This window comes from Mytilus californianus, unplaced genomic scaffold (assembly GCF_021869535.1).
Source record: "Mytilus californianus isolate M0D057914Y unplaced genomic scaffold, xbMytCali1.0.p SCAF_1, whole genome shotgun sequence".
NCBI lineage: Eukaryota > Metazoa > Mollusca > Bivalvia > Mytilida > Mytilidae > Mytilus > Mytilus californianus.
The window spans coordinates 9,490,681-9,512,886 of NW_026262581.1; the positions used below are offsets into that span (position 1 = coordinate 9,490,681).

The window sequence follows — 22,206 nt, forward strand, 5'->3', positions numbered from 1 at the left end:
ATTTCATCAAAAATTGAATTATTGGGGTTCTTTGATATGCCGAATCTAACCGTGTATTTAGATTCTTAATTTTTGGTTCCGTTTTCAAATTGGTCTACATTAAGGTCCAAAGGGTCCAAAATTAAACTTAGTTTGATTTTAACAAAAATTGAATTTTTAGGGTTCTTTGATATGCTGAATCTAAACATGTATTTAGATTTTTGATTATGGGCCCAGTTTTCAAGTTGGTCCAAATCGGGGTCCAAAATTAAACTTTGTTTGATTTCAACAAAAATTGAATATATGGGGTTCTTTGATATGCTGAATTTAACCATGTATTTAGATTTTTGATTTTTGGGCCCCGTTATCAACTTTGTCCACATTGAGGTCAAAAGGGTTCAAAATTAAACTTTGTTTGATTTCAACAAAAATTTAATTCTTGGGGTTCTTTGATATGCTGAATCTAACCATGTATTTAGATTTTGGATATTGGACCATAATAGGTGAATGTCCAATTTAAAATTTTTAAGTTCTTAGACCACATTCATTCTGTGTCAGAAACCTATGATGTGTCAAATATTTAATCACAATCCAAATTCAGAGCTGTATCAAGCTTGAATGTTGTGTCCATACTTGCCCCAACTGTTCAGGGTTCGACCTCTGCGGTCGTATCAAGCTGCGCCCTGCGGAGCATTTTATTCAACAATGTACCTATCATTTGAAATGGTTAAAATTCTATAGAAATACCAACATTTAAATAAATAACAAAATGTTGTATGTAACATACTGGTATTGGTGTTTGTAAATCATTAACAGCTTTACAGATCACAGAATATGTCTTTAATACAATATCTGACTTTGTAATATCAATTAAATAAACATGAGACAATAGTACAAATTAAAGAATTCATCAAACAAATTTATTTATCATGTCAGACTATTGTCTAGAAATTGGTTTAATCTCAAAACTTCTATGCAAGTTGGGTTAATGTATTTTTATGCCCCCGCCGTAGCGGAGGGGGCATTAGGTCTTTTTATAATTAGCTTCTGTTGCAATCAATTTTCACATTTCTGAACATTCACAAATATCTATTTTTTGCAGTTAACAATATTGTGCTTCATTTTTTATTACACAAGTAAATGCAGATTTACTTACAAGGGTAGTATTTTGAATGCTATTGTAGGCATATATATACAATATTTAATTGGCCCTGAATTGGTGTTTGGTAGAAACCATTGACCTGTCGTTGAATGCCATGCAAAAAGTAAAATAACAAAAATACCGAACTCCAAGCTGCAAGCCTCAATATTTTACTGCTCCTTCATTTCTTTTCTCTGCAGATCTCTTGTGAGAGCTAAGGCAGTCATGTGCATCTATATGTATTACCTTCAAGTTCCAGAACTATTTTTGTATGAAGAGGACAGTTTCTACAAGAGTTTGTGCGATCCAGATCCTAGTGTCATGGCTGCTGCATGCTATATATTTCATGAGCTTGTCAAAGTAAGTATACAAATTTTAATAAGAGTGTGAAATTACTCTTTATAACAAAATTGCTTGCTATTGAAACTTGCTCTGACAGGGCTTACATAACTTCAGAATTAAGAGGTCAAAGAATTCATACAATGTCAAATTTTTGTTCATACTAAACCAACTAATAAATGAAATTAAAAGTTTATGATATCTTCCTAATAATGCAAGTACAGTTTGTGCAAATTCTCATATTTTAATAAAGTTCTTGCAAACCAAATACTACTTGAAAATTAACAGGAAATATCAATATTGCTCTTCATTGCAGCAAAACCTCTGCTGTATTCCAGCCAGGATAAATACTTAAGGCCATTCAAAATGATTACCTTGGTTGTCAGGCTAATTTTATTTATGATGCCCCTGGAACTGATTTGCTATCAAACAAAGTGTAACACACACCCTTTCCTCCATCACTCTGAAATCCAACTTGAAAGCTGTGTCAACAATGGTTAAATTTTCTGCCTAAGTTAGTTTTTTTAGGAACTACTTAAGAAAGATCAATGATATTTTTCTATAAAAATGCATTACTATCAGTTTGATGACTATTTTGGGTACAAGGCAATCTAGTTCCTCAAAATATTTCATTCAAATTCCTCTTTACATGCACCAGTTCAGTTTTTATTACTTAAACTGTGGCTAAAAATGTACATAAGAAGAATATTCAGACTGGAAGCTGCTCCTTCTCAGAATTTTTGATGTACTGAAGTGAAGACAGGAACACTATGGCAGTGCTTTTGTATCGGAGACAACTTTTATTATGTGACAAATATGGATCCTATGTAATATTTTGGCACTGAGTGGTAGTACTGAAAATATTTTAAGAAAAATTCAAGAAATTATTTATAATTTTATTCTGTTTTATTGTAGAAAGACAGAAAAAAGTATTTGAGCCTGGTTCCTGTTCTAGTCAACATTTTACAGCAGATAATAGAAAGAAAGCTGCCCTCTTCTTATGAATATCACAGTATCCCATCACCATGGTTACAGATCAAGATTCTTAAAATGCTTGCATTATTAGGAGCTGATAATCAAAGGTAGGAATTTTGACAATAAGTGGAAAAAGTTAGTTCATGATGAACCAATATGGATGTGAATAAGTTGTGAAAGTCTTCACACTGAAATTTCCAGAGTCTCTTCTTAGATACATTTTAAAACTTTTTAAAGTATTAAATTGAATGACGAGTTCGAATTGCATATGAAGAATTCTAAAATGAAGGGCTTACTTATAACCTTAACATTTTAAAGCTCTCTGGTGTTTGTGTGTTCTGCTCTTTTTTCTTTGCACAAGCTTCTTTGCCTTTTGCCCTACTCTTTTGGCCTGAAATGTTTTAAGAATAAAGTCTCCCAAACAAAGTTTGGAGACTTATTGGTGGTGGTTCTTCTTCTGCCACTTTTAAATTTGAACTTGTCCGCACCTGTTCTCCGAAACCGCTAGTTTTCTTAAGGTTCCACAATATGTTAGACTAACATGTCTAGTTGTGCAATCAGGGTTTTGTTTGTGGATTGGAATCTATAAAGGGGTACATTGAGGGGTACATTGAGGGGCCAAAAGAAAGGAGGGGTTTACTATAGAACCCTATGGGATTTAAATTTTTTTATTTTCAAATGATTATAACTTGAATACAGTTAGTGATAGACACATGGGGTCTTCAGTAATGACCATGGGAACATATTGTCTACTTTCAGGTCAAGCAGTCAATGGTCACTTATAACCTTGACCTTTATCCTTAATCATTTTTTTTTCAATTTTCACAAAATATTTTAAAAATTAGAAAATCTTTATAAGGCAAAGAAAAATATATGTCTGTTTACAGTCACCCGATCGACCCTACTTTTGAGCACCGATCCTAAGTCATTTTATTCCTGTTGTAAAGTGAAAAATTAACTGAACTTGTGTCAAAAGCGAAGTTAGAGTTGTCAATAAAATAAATCAATTGCCTGATACATCTAAATGTTCACAATTGTGAATATGACAGCAGTTTTAAGAAACTTGCGACTCGTGTGATGAAATAAACACTTTGCCACCATTTTTTTCCAACCAATAACCAAGGGAAATAATCCACTCATTAAGGTAAACCAGACCCATAGACAACTCGTACCACAGCAAGACACACTGCACCACTCAAAATCATGTCGTAAAAAATAAAATAAAATGGAAATACCGACCTACCTACCCTATTTTTTTTAATGCTGTAACCTTAAACAGACATTCATTTTTTTGGCCTAATTGAAAATGTTCTACATGATAAGTCAATTAATAATGAATTATATGAATAATAGGGGAGTCCATAGGGGTTTGTACTTGTGGAGACTTCGTAACAGCATCCTATTACAATCATTTCTTGTTTTTTTGGGATACTATTGCTGCCAAGCAATCTGTTGACTTTTACGTTTGACTCCTTTCCAAGTCTCTCACTTCAACCATTTTGTGCTTTATATTAAGGAACAACTCAGATTCTTAAGATTGTTCTATTTTAAAGAGTAAAACAAACAAACAGATTGAATTTAAACAACTTTCCTTTAGTTTTATTCTCATAATCCTCATATTTTGATATCTCCCTTTTTTATTTGCATATATTTTACAATATGGAAAATCGGTATTAAGCAATATCTATATTTAGCGTTTTATATATTTAGCATCACGTCAAAGTGGGAATTCGGCTGTTTTGTTAAAATGCGAGAGTGGTTCTGAAATAAAACTATTTCTGTCAGATAAGTACTGAAGTGGTGTTGTTCCTATTATGTTACCTTTATGAAACTTTGATATAGAACTTCCATAAAGAAATGGAGAACCACAATTGACAAGTTGTCCTCAATCAAAACATAATTCTACCGGATGGTTTGTTTATGTAGTCAAGCGCATGCGTAGTTTTCATGACCTTGAGAGGCATAAGAATAAATGGTTGCTCTGAATTCCCCACTCCATTGATTGATTTGCAACTCAAGAGATCCTTTCTGTGTTTTTATCCGCTATTTAAGGTTATTGTTGTTGCATTATTATACCCCACGCAACGAGTTGCAGAGGGTATAATGTTTTTGACCCGTCCGTCTGTCCGTCCGTCAGTCCGTCAGTCCTGTTTCTTGTCATCGCAACTCCTCTCAAACCACACAACAGAATTTCACGAAACCTCTTTAGATAATAAGGACATACTATGTAGTTGTGCATATCGACAGGAAATTGCGATTCAATTTTTTTTCTAGGAGTTACGCCCCTTTGAACTTATTTACTTTAATGTACTACTGCAACTGTTTGTCATCGCAACTCCTCTGATACCACACGACAGAATTTCATGAAACCTTTTTAGATAATAAGGACATACTATGTAGATGTGCATATCGACAGGAAATTACGGTTCAATTTTTTTTCTAGGAGTTACGCCCCTTTGAACTTATTTGCTTCAATGTACTATGCAACAGTTTGTCATCGCAACTCCTCTGATACCACACAACAGAATTTCATGAAACCTTTTTAGATAATAAGGACATACTATGTAGATGTGCATATCGACAGGAAATTACGGTTCAATTTTTTTTCTAGGAGTTACGCCCCTTTGAACTTATTTGCTTCAATGTACTACTGCAACAGTTTGTCATCACAACTCCTCTGAAACCACACAACAGAATTTCATGAAACTTTGTAGATGATAAGGTCATACTATGTAGATGTGCATATCGACAGAAAATTGTGATTCAATATTTTTTCTAGGAGTTACGCCCCTTTGAACTTATTTGCTTCAATGTCTTCTGCAACAGTTTTTCATCGCAACTCCTCTGAAACCACACAACATAATTTCATGAAACTTTGTAGATAATAAGGACATACTATGTAGATGTGCATATTGACAGGAAATTATGATTCAATTTTTTTTTCTTACACATATTTTATTTCTCCAATGACAATGTGAGGACGTGGGGTATGTGAGCGCGCTCACTAAGGTTCTTTAATTAACTCAGAAAATGTAGTTAACAGCGTAATGGTAGAAGTAGAAGTAGAACACCCCCTCAGCCCAAATGGAGTCTTCCTTATTATAAAACGCTATTAAGAAAACTCACTGTTGATCAAATGTTTTTAAAAAAGACAAATTCATTTAACATTTGTAAGTAATCATCAGAGATGTGTTTATTTGCTATTATTCCTGTTTTGTTAAAAATCTTGGTAGATCAATAATAAACTCAGCCATTAATAGATTACATTCAAGTCAGGGGTTAAAATCCGTTAAACTTCATGGAATAGAAGACTTGTAATAATCAAGACAGCGTCCAGAGCACAATTTAGAAGAAAAATGTTGCATTTGTCTGTGTATTACTAGTAATTGGAATTGGTTGGGTTTTTTTTTTACTGTTAACTTTTAGTTATTTTGGCTATTTTTTAAAGTGAAAAATAATATTCAGATTGAATCAAATAGGGAATACATGTGCAGTTGAATTATTTTTGAGAAAGAATACTAATATCAATGGAAACAATGGCGATCGTATCCCTCAGAGTAATCAAGCTCTTTGATTATTAATTTCATTTCAGTCTGTTGATCAACATGTCGGCCATGACTAAAAGTTCATAATAAGGATAGAATGCAAGTAATTGTCTATTATCGCTATTTAGTGTATTTTTCTTTTGATCTATTTTTGTGATAATTTTTCATATCATGCTTCTTGCTTGAGATAGAAAATTATTGCTAGAAACTAAGGATGCAAGTGCCTTTCACAGTTTAAAAAATAATGACGTCAAAGGCAACATAGCGATAAACAGATTATCAATGGTCTTTCAAACTCTAGGGTGTTTCTCAGTCACATCTCATTTCAGGGCTATCTCCCTTTGTTGAGATTGAAGCTGAGAAACAGCCTCTCATTTGTAAAACCATCGATAATCTATAAATATCTTGAAAATCATGATAGGTGCAGAAAACTGACTGGTCAAAATGTTCACAATGTCAGATCTATGTACCCTCCATTTACTCCAAAATTATCAGAGGACTCCTTAAAGGAGTTACTGCCCTTACATATTGAGTTTTTTTTTCACCAGTTTAAGTATTTAGCATGAAAATATTTAAAGAGAGATAGAAACTGTTTAGAGCAGGTGTGATCAGCAGTACAAATCTACAATAAAATGCTCCGCAGGGCGCAGCTTGATACGACCGCAGAGGTCGAACCCTGAACAGTTGGGGCAAGTATGGACACAACATTCAAGCTTGATACAGCTCTGAATTTGGATTGTGATTAAATATTTGACACAGCATAGGTTTCAGACACAGAATGAATGTGGTCTAAGAACTTAAAAATTTTAAATTGGACATTCACCTATTATGGTCCAATATCCAAAATCTAAATACATGGTTAGATTCAGCATATCAAAGAACCCCAAGAATTCAATTTTTGATGAATTCAAACAAAGTTTAATTTTGGACCCTTTTGATCTCAATGTGGACAAAGTTGATAACGGGGCCCAAAAATCAAAAATCTAAATACATGGTTAGATTCAGCATATCAAAGAACCCCATATATTCAATTTTTGTTGAAATCAAACAAAGTTTAATTTTGGACCCCGATTTGGACCAACTTGAAAACTGGGCCCATAATCAAAAATCTAAACACATGTTTAGATTCAGCATATCAAAGAACCCTAAAAATTCAATTTTTGTTAAAATCAAACTAAGTTTAATTTTGGACCCTTTGGACCTTTATGTAGACCAATTTGAAAACGGAACCAAAAATTAAGAATCTAAATACACGGTTAGATTCGGCATATCAAAGAACCCCAATAATTCAATTTTTGATGAAATCAAACAAAGTTAAATTTTGGACCCTTTGGACCTCAATGTGGACCAATTTAAAAACGGGGCCCAAAATCCAAAAACTTAATACACGGTTAGATTCAGCATATGAAAGAACCCCATATATTCAATTTTTGTTGAAATCAAACAAAGTTTAATTTTGGACCCCGATTTGGACCAACTTGAAAACTGGGCCAATAATCAAAAATCTAAACACATGTTTAGGTTCAGCATATCAAAGAACCCCACATATTCAATTTTTGTTGAAATCAAACTAAGTTTAATTTTGGACCCTTTGGACCTTTATGTAGACCAATTTGAAAACGGAACCAAAAATTAAGAATCTAAATACATGGTTAGATTCGGCATATCAAAGAACCCCAATAATTCAATTTTTGATTGAAATCAAACAAAGTTAAATTTTGGACCCTTTGGACCTCAATGTGGACCAATTTAAAAACGGGGCCCAAAATCCAAAAACTTAATACATGGTTAGATTCAGCATATTAAAGAACCCCAAGAATTCAAGAATAAAACCCCATTGAAATTGATCAAGAAATGAGCAATTTATACGAAGTATATTCTTTTGCACAATACTGTGCAATTGAATATTTCTTGCTATTGCGCAATACTGTACAATTGACAATTTCTTGCTATTGCGCAATATTGTGCTATTGGATATTTCTTGCTATTGCGCAATACTGTGCAATTGAAGATTTCTTGCTATTGCGCAATACTGTGCAATTGAAGATTTCTTGCTATTGTGCAATACTGTGCAATTGAAAATTTCTTGCTATTGCACAATACTTATTGTATAATAATTTACACATCCTGTTTGGTGTGTATCTCCTACCATATCATTATTATTTGCTTTTAAATATAAATCAGAAATAACCAACTTAAAATGGAAAATTTTAAAAGAAAAAAAAAAGGAAAAAAAGAAAAGAAAAAGAAAAAAAAAAAAATCCCCCCCCCCCAAATTTTTTGAACCCCCTTATGATTCATCACCCCAAAACTCAATCCCAGCCTTCCCTTTGTGGTATGGTACCTTGCAGTACAATTTCAGAGAGATCCATACACTTGAACACAAGTTATTGTATGGAAACTAGAAAAATGCTTATTTTTGGCCCCTTTTTGGCCCCCAATTCCTAAACGTTTTGGGCAATTACCCCCAAACTCAATTCCAGCTTTCCCTTTGTGATATGGAACCTTGTAGTACAATTTAAGAAATATCCAAACACTTACACACAAGTAATTGTAATGAAACTAGAAAAATGCTTGTTTTTTGCCCCTTTTTTGGCCCCTAATTCCTAAAATTTTGAGGCAATTACCCCCAAAATCAATTACAGCCTTCCCTATGTGATATGGAACCTTGTGGTACAATGTCAGAGAGATCCATACACTTACACACAAGTTATTGTCTGGAAGTTACAAAAATGCTTATTTTTGGCCCCTTTTTGGCCCCTAATTCCTTAACTGTTGGTACCATAACCCCCAAAATCAATCCCAACCTTCCTTTCGTGGTATTAAACCTTATGGTAAAATTTCATGGAGATCCATTCACTTAAACTAAAGTTAGAGTGCGAAAACCAATGTGTCTTCGGACGACGCCGGACGAAGCCAGACAAAGACGATGACGACAACGACGACGCCGACGTCATACCAATATACGACCAAAAAATTTTTAATTTTTGCGGTCGTATAAAAATGCAAACATGACTGCTACTTTCAATTGACTCCTTGTTGGAGTTATTGCCCATAAATAACATTTTGTGGCCTACTTAAGCATTTTTGTCTATTATCTTGAAAGCAATAATAGGTTGACAGAAACTTTACAACAGTAAAATGATCAGCAATACAAGGTCTACAAAATATTTAAATGGCTTAAACTATCAATTGGCTCTTGCCCTTTAAGGATGCTTTTTGTCATGCCTGCGATGAAAGATGCAGTAGGTGGGACAAAGTGATTACTATCGGGCGGCAGCAGTGAAAAATATTTGTAATAGCTTTACATTTCAGAAGGTAGAAGACCTGGATGCTTCATACTTTGTTTGCAGATACCTTATGTTACGAAGTTTCTGTCTGTCATATGTCCATTGTCCTTAACCTCATTTTCATGGTTCAGCAACTGCTTGAAAAAATATTTTGTTTTTTTTTCATGTGAATTTCTCACTTATTATGAGTAATAGGATAACTATATTTGGTATATGGCTTCCTTGCAACGTCAACATGTCCGTCAGACAGGGTTCACATGACCTTGACATTGTTTCATGTATCAGTGATCAAGGTTAAAGTTTCATAATAAGGTCTATTTCTCAGATACTTTAAGTAGTAGGTCAACTAAATGTGGTGTATAGAATGATTGTAAGGGGTATATGTCAGTCGGGCAAGTTTCTTCTGATCTTGACCTTATATTCATGGTTCATTGTCAATGTTAAGTTTTTGTGTTTGGTCTGTTTTTCACATACTATAAGTAATAGGTCAACTTTTTTTGATGTATGGAATGATTGTAAGGTGTATGTCACCAAGGTCCAGAGCTCTGTTAGATAAGGGGGAGCTAACTCATATGTACTTGAACCAAGGGACAGGGGGTCTGTCTATCGCTAGATTTAATATTTAATATTCTAATAGGCATAGCTAAAACCCAAGGAAGGTTTTCATAATTTAATTAACAATAACAATTTAGATGAATGATGATAACAAGTCAATAAGTAAACAATGCCAAATTATTATATTCTAGTTATAGTACAAAGTATAAAAGCCAAATATCAAATCCAAAATAAAACTATTTTTCTTTACAATGTAAAATATAAAATAAATGCCTTAAAGGGAAAATTCGCGATTTTTTACTTATCATCTTATTATGTTCATAATACCATTAAAAACATATTCACCAAGTTTTATCTGGATATGAAAACTAATAAAGAAGAAAATTGGGAATTATTAATTCTATTTATTCAAACTTCCTGACTTATGTGACGTAGTTTAAGTCTTTTTGCATGCCGGGAGTGAATTAATCTCATTTAAAGTCTTGTTCGTTAATCATCTAATAACGCGATTTAAAGCGCATCAACGACTTTTGGTGTAGCTATTAACCAACTAACAATTCAGAAAGAAAAGTGATTAGCCGTGCATTTTTATACGACCGCAAAAATTGAAAATTTTTTGGTCGTATATTGGTATGACGTTGGCGTCGTCGTCGTCGTCATCGTCGTCGTTGTCGTCGTCGTCGTCCGGCGTCGTCTGGCGTCGTCCGAAGACACATTGGTTTTCGCACTCTAACTTTAGTTTAAGTGAATGGATCTCCATGAAATTTTACCATAAGGTTCAATACCATGAAAGGAAGGTTGGGATTGATTTTGGGGGTTATGGTACCAACAGTTAAGGAATTAGGGGCCAAAAAGGGGCCAAAAATAAGCATTTTTGTAACTTCCAGACAATAACTTGTGTGTATGTGTATGGATCTCTCTGAAATTGTACCACAAGGTTCCATATCACAAAGGGAAGGCTGTAATTGATTTTGGGGGTAATTGCCTCAAAATTTTAGGAATTAGGGGCCAAAAAAGGGGCAAAAAACAAGCATTTTTCTAGTTTCATGACAATAACTTGTGTGTAAGTGCTTGGATATTTCTGAAATTGTACTACAAGGTTCCATATCACAAAGGGAAAGCTGGAATTGAGTTTGGGGGTAATTGCCCGAAACGTTTAGGAATTGGGGGCCAAAAAGGGGCCAAAAATAAGCATTTTTCTAGTTTCCAGACAATAACTTGTGTTCAAGTGTATGGATCTCTCTGAAATTGTACTGCAAGGTACCATACCACAAAGGGAAGGCTGAGATTGAGTTTGGGGTGATGAATCATAAGGGGGTTCAAAAAATTTTGGGGGGGGATTTCTTTTTTTCTTTTTTTCCTTTTTTTTTTTCTTTTAAAATTTTCCATTTTAAGTTGGTTATTTCTGATTTATATTTAAAAGCAAATAATAATGATATGGTAGGAGATACACACCAAACAGGATGTGTAAATTATTATATTATAAGTATTGTGCAATAGCAAGAAATTTTCAATTGCACAGTATTGCACAATAGCAAGAAATCTTCAATTGCACAGTATTGCGCAATAGCAAGAAATCTTCAATTGCACAGTATTGCGCAATAGCAAGAAATATCCAATAGCACAATATTGCGCAATAGCAAGAAATTGTCAATTGTACAGTATTGCGCAATAGCAAGAAATAATCAATTGCACAGTATTGTGCAAAAGAAGATACTTCCTATAAATTGCTTATTTCTTGATCAATTTCAATAGGGTTTTATTCTTGAATTCTTGGGGTTCTTTAATATGCTGAATCTAACCGTGTATTAAGTTTTTGGATTTTGGGCCCCGTTTTTAAATTGGTCCACATTGAGGTCCAAAGGGTCCAAAATTTTACTTTGTTTGATTTCATCAAAAATTGAATTATTGGGGTTCTTTGATATGCCGAATCTAACCGTGTATTTAGATTCTTAATTTTTGGTTCTGTTTTCAAATTGGTCTACATAAAGGTCCAAAGGGTCCAAAATTAAACTTAGTTTGATTTCAACAAAAATTGAATATATGGGGTTCTTTGATATGCTGAATCTAACCATGTATTTAGATTTTTGATTATGGGCCCAGTTTTCGAGTTGGTCCAAATCGGGGTCCAAAATTAAACTTTGTTTGATTTCAACAAAAATTTAATATATGGGGTTCTTTGATATGCTGAATCTAACCATGTATTTAGATTTTTGATTATGGGCCCAGTTTTCAAGTTGGTCCAAATCGGGGTCCAAAATTAAACTTTGTTTGATTTCAACAAAAATTGAATATATGGGGTTCTTTGATATGCTGAATCTAACCATGTATTTAGATTTTTGATTGTTGGGCCCCGTTATCAACTTTGTCCACATTGAGATCAAAAGGGTCCAAAATTAAACTTTGTTTGATTTCATCAAAAATTGAATATATGGGGTTCTTTGATATGCTGAATCTAACCATGTATTTAGATTTTTGATTATGGGCCCAGTTTTCAAGTTGGTCCAAATCGGGGTCCAAAATTAAACTTTGTTTGATTTCAACAAAAATTGAATATATGGGGTTCTTTGATATGCTGAATCTAACCATGTATTTAGATTTTTGATTATGGGCCCAGTTTTCAAGTTGGTCCAAATCGGGGTCCAAAATTAAACTTTGTTTGATTTCAACAAAAATTGAATATATGGGGTTCTGTAATATGCTGAATCTAACCGTGTATTAAGTTTTTGGATTTTGGGCCCCGTTTTTAAATTGGTCCACATTGAAGTCCAAAGGGTCCAAAATTTAACTTTGTTTGATTTCATCAAAAATTGAATTATTGGGGTTCTTTGATATGCCGAATCTAACCGTGTATTTAGATTCTTAATTTTTGGTTCTGTTTTCAAATTGGTCTTCATAAAGGTCCAAAGGGTCCAAAATTAAACTTAGTTTGATTTTAACAAAAATTGAATTTTTAGGGTTCTTTGATATGCTGAATCTAAACATGTATTTAGATTTTTGATTATGGGCCCAGTTTTCAAGTTGGTCCAAATCGGGGTCCAAAATTAAACTTTGTTTGATTTCAACAAAAATTGAATATATGGGGTTCTTTGATATGCTGAATCTAACCATGTATTTAGATTTTTGATTTTTGGGCCCTGTTATCATTTTTGTCCACATTGAGATCAAAAGGGTCCAAAATTAAACTTTGTTTGATTTCATCAAAAATTGAATTCTTGGGGTTCTTTGATATGCTGAATCTAACCATGTATTTAGATTTTGGATATTGGACCATAATAGGTGAATGTCCAATTTAAAATTTTTAAGTTCTTAGACCACATTCATTCTGTGTCAGAAACCTATGCTGTGTCAAATATTTAATCACAATCCAAATTCAGAGCTGTATCAAGCTTGAATGTTGTGTCCATACTTGCCCCAACTGTTCAGGGTTCGACCTCTGCGGTCGTATCAAGCTGCGCCCTGCGGAGCATTTTATTTTAAATTAAAATTTACGATATATATTTTTAGGGTTTCTGATATGATTATAGTAATAAAAGCAAATCATACAATAGAATTTTTTTATGATTTTTTTTTTCGACGGATATTTTGAACAACATATATAACTGATAGTATAATAGAAATTCACGTTTGTATTCTCCCCTATTACTTCAGTCGAGGATTTGTCTTACTATACAAATCCTTGCATCAGTCTAGTACTGTGTAAATACAATGCATGTGTATTATGCTGACACCACCTGGTAAAGGCGTGGTTAAATTCACGGTAATTAAAAGATTAGCATTATGTAATTTTAATCCTTTGATCTTCACTAGAGTGGTGTTTGTCCTCAAGGGTTCACCGTTGCAGGTATGAGACAGATTTTTTTTAAGGGAGGAATATGGTGGCAAAATACCTTAATCGCCGTTATATATATATTTTTTTAACATTTTGCATTTGCTCAGTTTTTAAATAAATAGGTGAGTATTTTGTTGTAACATCGAAATTCTGAATCACTTTTAATAAAATAATTATATAAATATTATAAATGGCACACGAAATCGAGCGTATATATCAAAACAGTACTATTTTAAATTATCATCGGTAACCTTGAATATTTAAATGTGCAGAGAAAATTATCAGTTACAAAAATATAGTTTTGACGTCCAAAGCGATCTTCATTTACCTAATCAGGAAAGCCCTTATTAAAATATTATAAATCTCACAACGTATTTATATAATTCTTAAGCTATTTGACCAACGATGTTTAAAAAAAATAACAGAATCAATCTAACGTCAACTTTCCTTTTTTAAATGGAGACAGAACGTCGAAATCAATTTTCAATGTGCTTGATATCTTGTACCTTTGTAAGACTTATCATTCATTCGTAAACCCACTCTAAACCAGAGACATATATACGTCTGTTTAAACTGACAAGAAAACTCCTAAAGCGGACAAGCAGTATATTCTGTAAATTTCTGAGATTTAATACAAAGAAATAAAACAAATCCCGAAATGAATTTGATCCTGGAAAATATTCACATCCTCATTCGGTCTGAAAAAAAGATACGAATTTGGTATACAGAACATGCAGAAGTGTGAATGTTATAAAACCTAATTGTTATATCAGAAACCATTATAAATATGAACATGTATACGTAAGACCTCATGGGACGTCACCTAACCACATTCAGGTAATATACAAGTAGCTCTGTTATACCCGGAAATGTCAAGGTTAATCATAGATAGATAGACATGACTTCAGACCCCCCCCAATCGAGGAACAGTATATCTTACAATGTGTATATTCCTGCAAAAATAAAAATAAAATGAGAAAAAAAGAAAGAGATGAACGGTAAGTCACATCAGATTCAGATATTTATATAGTTGCTTGTCGTTAAATAGAGATCTAGTGTATACATGTCTCTGCGTTAACGTATAAAAATAACAGGAAATAATAAATTTGAAATAGATTTATGATGAATACTTTGCAACTGCGACACCCCTTTTTATCACAGCGTACATGCATGCATTTAAATGACTGTCCGTTATGCCATTTAGAATGACAATCGTACGTACAATCCTATAGTTCATGGTGAGTCCTTTTCTATCAGATATGCGACTTTTCGTATTTATATTTTCTCTTATATTACCGGTACTGTCATTTAATATCTAATGCATAAGTGCAATATTAAGAGTGGTTAAATCCCCTACAAGCTAACTAAATAAATAAATCAACCCTCTAGCTGACCAGACGTTAATACAACTACCATCAGTCTATCCGGAGTGAAGTTTCTTTATTTCTTCAAATAGGCTTTTGGGGAGCATTAGTGCACGTCCAGTGGCATATATATATATAACATGCATGTCGGACCAGGAAAATGTGATGATGACGAATTTCTTAAACTGTTCGAAATAATCTTATTGAAATATAAATCTGTGATTTTACTATGTCTATAGCTTCGATGAACCAAAGCAAGTTAGATATCGACCTGTATTTAAATCAGATTGGTTCTGGATGTTTCTCTCGTATATTCAATATACTTGTATGATATTAGTTCTATATTGCGACTATCCATAGTTCCGTATTAAACCTTCCATCTAGGCGTATAAACCTATGATCGACAAGTGCCGCACATTTTGTTAAATCAATATTTGTATGTTTCAAAATGTCCATAATTATTGACAACGGGTATATACTTACATTTTCCCCCAATTTACCCTTGGAAAATGTGTAAATAGATTTTTATTTCATCAATTTTTTTTATTTTTTTTATTATTTAAACTTTCATAAATATCATTCTTTACACCAAAAATGTTATTTATAAACAAGCGTATGAGTTTAGCAATGACTAGTATATCACTATCGGATACGCTATACAAAGTTGTATATTACACCTGATAGATTCAAAATGGAAGTTACATGTTATCGGCCGTGTACACTGATCAATACCCCCAGAAAAGAAATGATGCACGAACTTGTTTTATGTAATTGTGTAATAACAGTTTTAAAGCCCGACAGGAAATCGCTTGAATACCTGTACGTGTCACCTCACAATACCTCTGGGAACAATTCCTTTAGCCATTCTGGTGATCAGATAAGGGAAGGTCCGAATTTATTTTAAAAAGTTTAATACATAAAACAATTATGAACAAACTAGATTTTCAAAAACAATTTTACACGGAACACTTATTTATAACTTTGACTTTTTAACTAATTTCAATTTATTGTTTTAAATACTTCGTAAACAAAACAGTTTCAAAACGACAGACCATACTATTAGTACTAGTTATTTAAAAAATAATATATATAAAATTACATTTTCCGTATCAAGTTAGTTAGGAAAGGTTGCACAACCATGTCTATCATAATCTTTTTTGTGACCTGGGAAACTGCTTTCCTTGTCGGATAAAACAACCGTACGCTTGACAAGATATCGACACTCAATTACGGCTACGTAAGGTTACTGCTTGTTTTGGTCCTTTGTGGTTTATAGATATATCGTGGTCAATATTCGGGGAGGATGTCAAAATGGCCGCATGCGGAGAATTGATACTCTAAATTTAAAATCGATGGTGATCTCTTAACTTGCAGAATAAAACTTTAATATCTATGAATTTGTGCTTTTTTATACATAATGAACAGAATATGAATTTTTCATTTTTTTGCGAAGTTTCCCTTTAACTAAATCATAAAATGTAAAGGTCTCAAAAATAAAATAAACGCTACACTGTCAACTGGTAGACTGGTGGACAGTCTTGTAGGTCCAGTATTAATGAAATGAGTAGTGAGAGGCTACGGTTCTGAAACACTAACTGCCTATCCAAAATTGCACAACGCTATTTATATTAAAACCGAAAATAAATCAATGTGACTCCACATGTAAGTAGTACTCTCATTAGCAAAAAATAGAATTTAATTAACAAAGCCTAATCCTATAATGTTTAGATAAAACTTTAAAATATCCTAGTGACATGCTAATCTATACTATTAAATGAGAAGACCTCATTTTGTGTGTCTCTTCTCTTCCTTCCACGATAAATTAAACACAATGCCTCTGTGTCCTATAGGTACCATGCATAGTCGCATTTGTCATCCTCGGTTATAAATATTCCGTTTGGGTTATTTTGTGAGAAAAACGAAAATAAAGGCGTCCGGATATTGTTTCTGTCATCAGACGGACTTTTAAGACAGACAGGACTGTTTGAAATTTGGGAGCTACCATTTGAATTTTATGGGGGGGGGGGGGGGGAGGATATAGATTGAAATTTGAAACAAATATACAGAACAGGAGTTTTGAGTAAAAAAAAAGCATGATGAGCAACTTGGCAAAAAATAAAAGGCAGGATGACAATTTATGTAAAAAAAGTCAAGCTAAAATGATGGTAGCACCTTTACACAGAATTTATATAACTATTATTGACTTATTCTGTGTAATTTTAAACATTTCTACACGGAAGTCTCGCAGTATTCCAAAAGATAGAATTATAAGGATTAAACAGTCTGTTGTTGTTTATTTTTTAATTGGACCTACGCTCACAAACTGAATAAAATACATTGTTTAATCCTATAAATGATATATGACCTTTTTTATACACCCATTACGCATATAGAAATGTGCGTTTTCAGTTACCGGACCAACTCTATCTTAGGCAAACTAACTTATCAAATTTAAATTCCAATGTGCGTTTTCAGTTACCGGACCAACTCTATCTTAGGCAAACTAACTTATCAAATTTAAATTCCAATGTGCGTTTTCAGTTACCGGACCAACTCTATCTTAGGCAAACCAACTAAAATTTAAATTCCCGCGATTTCGCGGGTGTGTTTTAGTTACAATTAATATTTGAAGACAAATTACTTTGAAGAAACTGTGACATGTTGAGTACTTGCCACAGCATAGGTAAAAATTATTGAAACCAAAATTAATTAAAAATTTTACAAAATACAAACATAAAATTTTGTTTCTTTAAATAAAACATATTCTTTATACAAAATAACACTAACAAAAATATAAGCCAAATTACACACCATGAAATGTACATAACTGCCTCGCAGGTATCATCTGACATTGACCTCATTTTCATGGTTCATTGGTCAATGTATAGAATGATTGTAAGGGGTGCATGTCAGTCTGGCATGTTTCTTCTGACCATGACCTTATATTTATGGGTCGTCAGATCTACAATTTAGAGCCTCCCATTGCCAAAACTTGACTGTTTATTGTTTCATGTTAACACTTCTGCTCTGAAACTTCTTGCCCAAAAAGGTTTCATTCTTGGAACTTAGAGGGAAATGTTTGAGAGGGAATTGTTTGTCTTCATGTGTAGTTGGTCATAGTATACTGCCATTTTGATTTGGCTTTTTTTCAGGAGTTATGGTTCTTTGACATTTTCTGTCTTAATAATCCTAATGTAGCATAAATGACACCTAGTGAATGCTTCTACTATGAGACTATAATATATGTCTGAAAGCTTTCATACTTAAAGATTATAGTAAGATCGTTTGATCATGTGTAGCTGACCATACTGTTCCACTATTATGATTTGACTATATTTGTGTGAGTTATAAGACTTTGACCATTTTTTGCTTATTGTAGTATAAGGAAACTAAAGACCTTTTGTCCTACAGCATTCAAATTTGATACAACTGATAGTTTATCATACTATTTCATCATTTGGATTTGATGATTTAGTTGGGCATTATGAGAAGGATTTGATGCCCGCAATCATGTATAACCCTCCCTCAGTCCTCTGTCAAAATTATTTAAATGAGCTTCCAAAAAAGGTTTTTCTGCATCTGTAGGGATTAATGGTTGCAAATATCATAATGAAATTCATGTTAGCATTTTCTCAGCGATATGATTGCCCCATATATGTTAACAAAAAAAAAACAAAAAACAATAACCCTATCCCCTGTCCCTAATGAATGAGGATGATGATATGAGCATTTTTTTAAATTTTAGTTGTGACTTGGATGGAGAGTTTTTTTATTGGCACTCATACCACATCTTCTTATATCTATTTAGTTGAGGGTTGGGGTTCTGAGGTCTGACTGCATTTTTGGGGAATAAAGTCCCCTTAGAAGGCTCTTATGTCAAGGCAGTGGCATACAATACAGTAGCAGGGGTAGGTAATAACTCATCCAAGTTTAACATGCTGTTTTCCCAAATATGCATCAGAATTTTCTGGAAAACATGCAGACATCATCAAATCAATTTTGTGAATTTGAAAGCAGTAACACAAGAAAACACAAGAAAACAGAGATGCTGTTAATGGAAGCTCATAAAACCTACAGATGGACACAAAGCTCAAGTTAAATAAACAAATGCTTACTTTTAAGATATCAAAAGTAGCCAATAAATGTCAGAGATTTGTATAGCATTGTGGTATATGACAGGAATATTTACACAACGATATTGTATAGGCAATACACTGCAACATTATTTTTGGCAAAAAACAGACATTCTATCTATATAGCATTAAAAATGAGGTTTTATGCTTTTAACCAAAGAAAAACCAAGCACATGGATCCCCATTTTTATACGACTGCAAAAATTAAAAAATTTTTGGTCGTATATTGGTATGACGTTTAACTTTAGTTTAAGTGAATGGATCTCCATGAAATTTTACCATAAGGTTTAATACCACGAAAGGAAGGTTGGGATTGATTTTGGGGGTTATGGTACCAACAGTTAAGGAATTAGGGGCCAAAAAGGGGCCAAAAATAAGCATTTTTGTAACTTCCAGACAATAACTTGTGTGTAAGTGTATGGATCTCTCTGACATTGTACCACAAGGTTCCATATCACAAAGGGAAGGCTGTAATTGATTTTGGGGGTAATTGCCTCAAAATTTTAGGAATTAGGGGCCAAAAAAGGGGCAAAAAACAAGCATTTTTCTAGTTTCATTACAATTACTTGTGTGTAAGTGTTTGGATATTTCTTAAATTGTACTACAAGGTTCCATATCACAAAGGGAAAGCTGGAATTGAGTTTGGGGGTAATTGCCCGAAACATTTAGGAATAAAATGGGGGCCAAAAATAAGCATTTTTCTAGTTTCCATACAATAACTTGTGTTCAAGTGTATGGATCTCTCTGAAATTGTACTGCAAGGTACCATACCACAAAGGGAAGGCTGGGATTGAGTTTGGGGGTGATGAATCATAAGGGGGTTCAAAAAATTTGGGGGGGGGGGGGGATTTTTTTTTTTTCTTTTTTTTTCTTTTTTTCCTTTTTTTTTTCTATTAAAATTTTCCATTTTAAGTTGGTTATTTCTGATTTATATTTAAAAGCAAATAATAATGATATGGTAGGAGATACACACCAAACAGGATGTGTAAATTATTATACAATAAGTATTGTGCAATAGCAAGAAATTTTCAATTGCACAGTATTGCACAATAGCAAGAAATCTTCAATTGCACAGTATTGCGCAATAGCAAGAAATCTTCAATTGCACAGTATTGCGCAATAGCAAGAAATATCCAATAGCACAATATTGTGCAATAGCAAGAAATTGTCAATTGTACAGTATTGCGCAATAGCAAGAAATATTCAATTGCACAGTATTGTGCAAAAGAATATACTTCGTATAAATTGCTTATTTCTTGATCAATTTCAATGGGGTTTTATTCTTGAATTCTTGGGGTTCTTTAATATGCTGAATCTAACCATGTATTAAGTTTTTGGATTTTGGGCCCCGTTTTTAAATTGGTCCACATTGAGGTCCAAAGGGTCCAAAATTTAACTTTGTTTGATTTCAATCAAAAATTGAATTATTGGGGTTCTTTGATATGCCGAATCTAACCATGTATTTAGATTCTTAATTTTTGGTTCCGTTTTCAAATTGGTCTACATAAAGGTCCAAAGGGTCCAAAATTAAACTTAGTTTGATTTCAACAAAAATTGAATATGTGGGGTTCTTTGATATGCTGAACCTATACATGTTTTAGATTTTTGATTATGGACCCAGTTTTCAAGTTGGTCCAAATCGGGGTCCAAAATTAAACTTTGTTTGATTTCAACAAAAATTGAATATATGGGGTTCTATGATATGATGAATCTAACCATGTATTTAGATTTTTGATTATGCGCCCAGTTTTCAAGTTGGTCCTTATCGGGGTCCAAAATTAAACTTTGTTTGATTTCAACAAAAATTGAATATATGGGGTTCTTTCATATGCTGAATCTAACCGTGTATTAAGTTTTTGGATTTTGGGCCCCGTTTTTAAATTGGTCCACATTGAGGTCCAAAGGGTCCAAAATTTAACTTTGTTTGATTTCATCAAAAATTGAATTATTGGGGTTCTTTGATATGCCGAATCTAACCGTGTATTTAGATTCTTAATTTTTGGTTCCGTTTTCAAATTGGTCTACATAAAGGTCCAAAGGGTCCAAAATTAAACTTAGTTTGATTTTAACAAAAATTGAATTTTTAGGGTTCTTTGATATGCTGAATCTAAGCATGTGTTTAGATTTTTGATTATGGGCCCAGTTTTCAAGTTGGTCCAAATCGGGGTCCAAAATTAAACTTTGTTTGATTTCAACAAAAATTGAATATATGGGGTTCTTTGATATGCTGAATCTAACCATGTATTTAGATTTTTGATTTTTGGGCCCCGTTATCAACTTTGTCCACATTGAGATCAAAAGGGTCCAAAATTAAACTTTGTTTGAATTCATCAAAAATTGAATTCTTGGGGTTCTTTGATATGCTGAATCTAACCATGTATTTAGATTTTGGATATTGGACCATAATAGGTGAATGTCCAATTTAAAATTTTTAAGTTCTTAGACCACATTCATTCTGTGTCAGAAACCTATGCTGTGTCAATTATTTAATCACAATCCAAATTCAGAGCTGTATCAAGCTTGAATGTTGTGTCCATACTTGCCCCAACTGTTCAGGGTTCGACCTCTGCGGTCGTATCAAGCTGCGCCCTGCGGAGCATTTTATTATGTTTGCAATCAGTTGAGTAATTTCTCAAGAACTAACGGCTGATTTTTTTCTGCGTGCATTTGTATTGGCAAGAAAGATGCCTGCTGCTTTCACAGATGTCATCAATAATTACATGTTATCGCTATTTTCCGAAATTTTCCTTTGATCTTACTGACTGATAATTTCCTTTCTCAGCACAGTAGAGTGATATGAAAAATTATCACAAAAACTAAGGCTGCACGTGCCGTTGTTAATGAAATTGACAACGTCGTCATAGGTAAAATGGCGATAAACAGATTATCATTGGTTATCTCAACTCGATTGTTTTTCTCACTTTCGCCGTACCGGCTCAATTGAGAAAATCAATCTCGTCGAGATGACCAACGATAATCTATAAATATCACAACAACTTTATCTTGTTTTACCTTCAACTTTGTAACTACCTTAAAGGCCTTTAAACCATGGA

General features: G+C 33.3%; 1 protein-coding gene across 3 annotated transcripts in view; it reads left to right on the forward strand.

Annotated features, from left to right (window-relative positions):
* LOC127699252 (AP-4 complex subunit epsilon-1-like) overlaps window positions 1-22,206 on the forward strand; it is a 57,207-nt gene that overhangs the window by 11,890 nt on the left and 23,111 nt on the right. For all 3 annotated transcript variants that reach the window (XR_007981145.1, XR_007981147.1, XM_052203009.1), the window contains exons 6-7: window positions 1,321-1,480; window positions 2,375-2,541. Coding sequence is in view for 1 of the 3 variants with exons in the window: in XM_052203009.1 (XP_052058969.1) it covers window positions 1,321-1,480; window positions 2,375-2,541 (327 nt within the window). In the remaining 2 variants the exon portion in view is untranslated. The remainder of the gene's footprint in view (window positions 1-1,320; window positions 1,481-2,374; window positions 2,542-22,206) is intronic.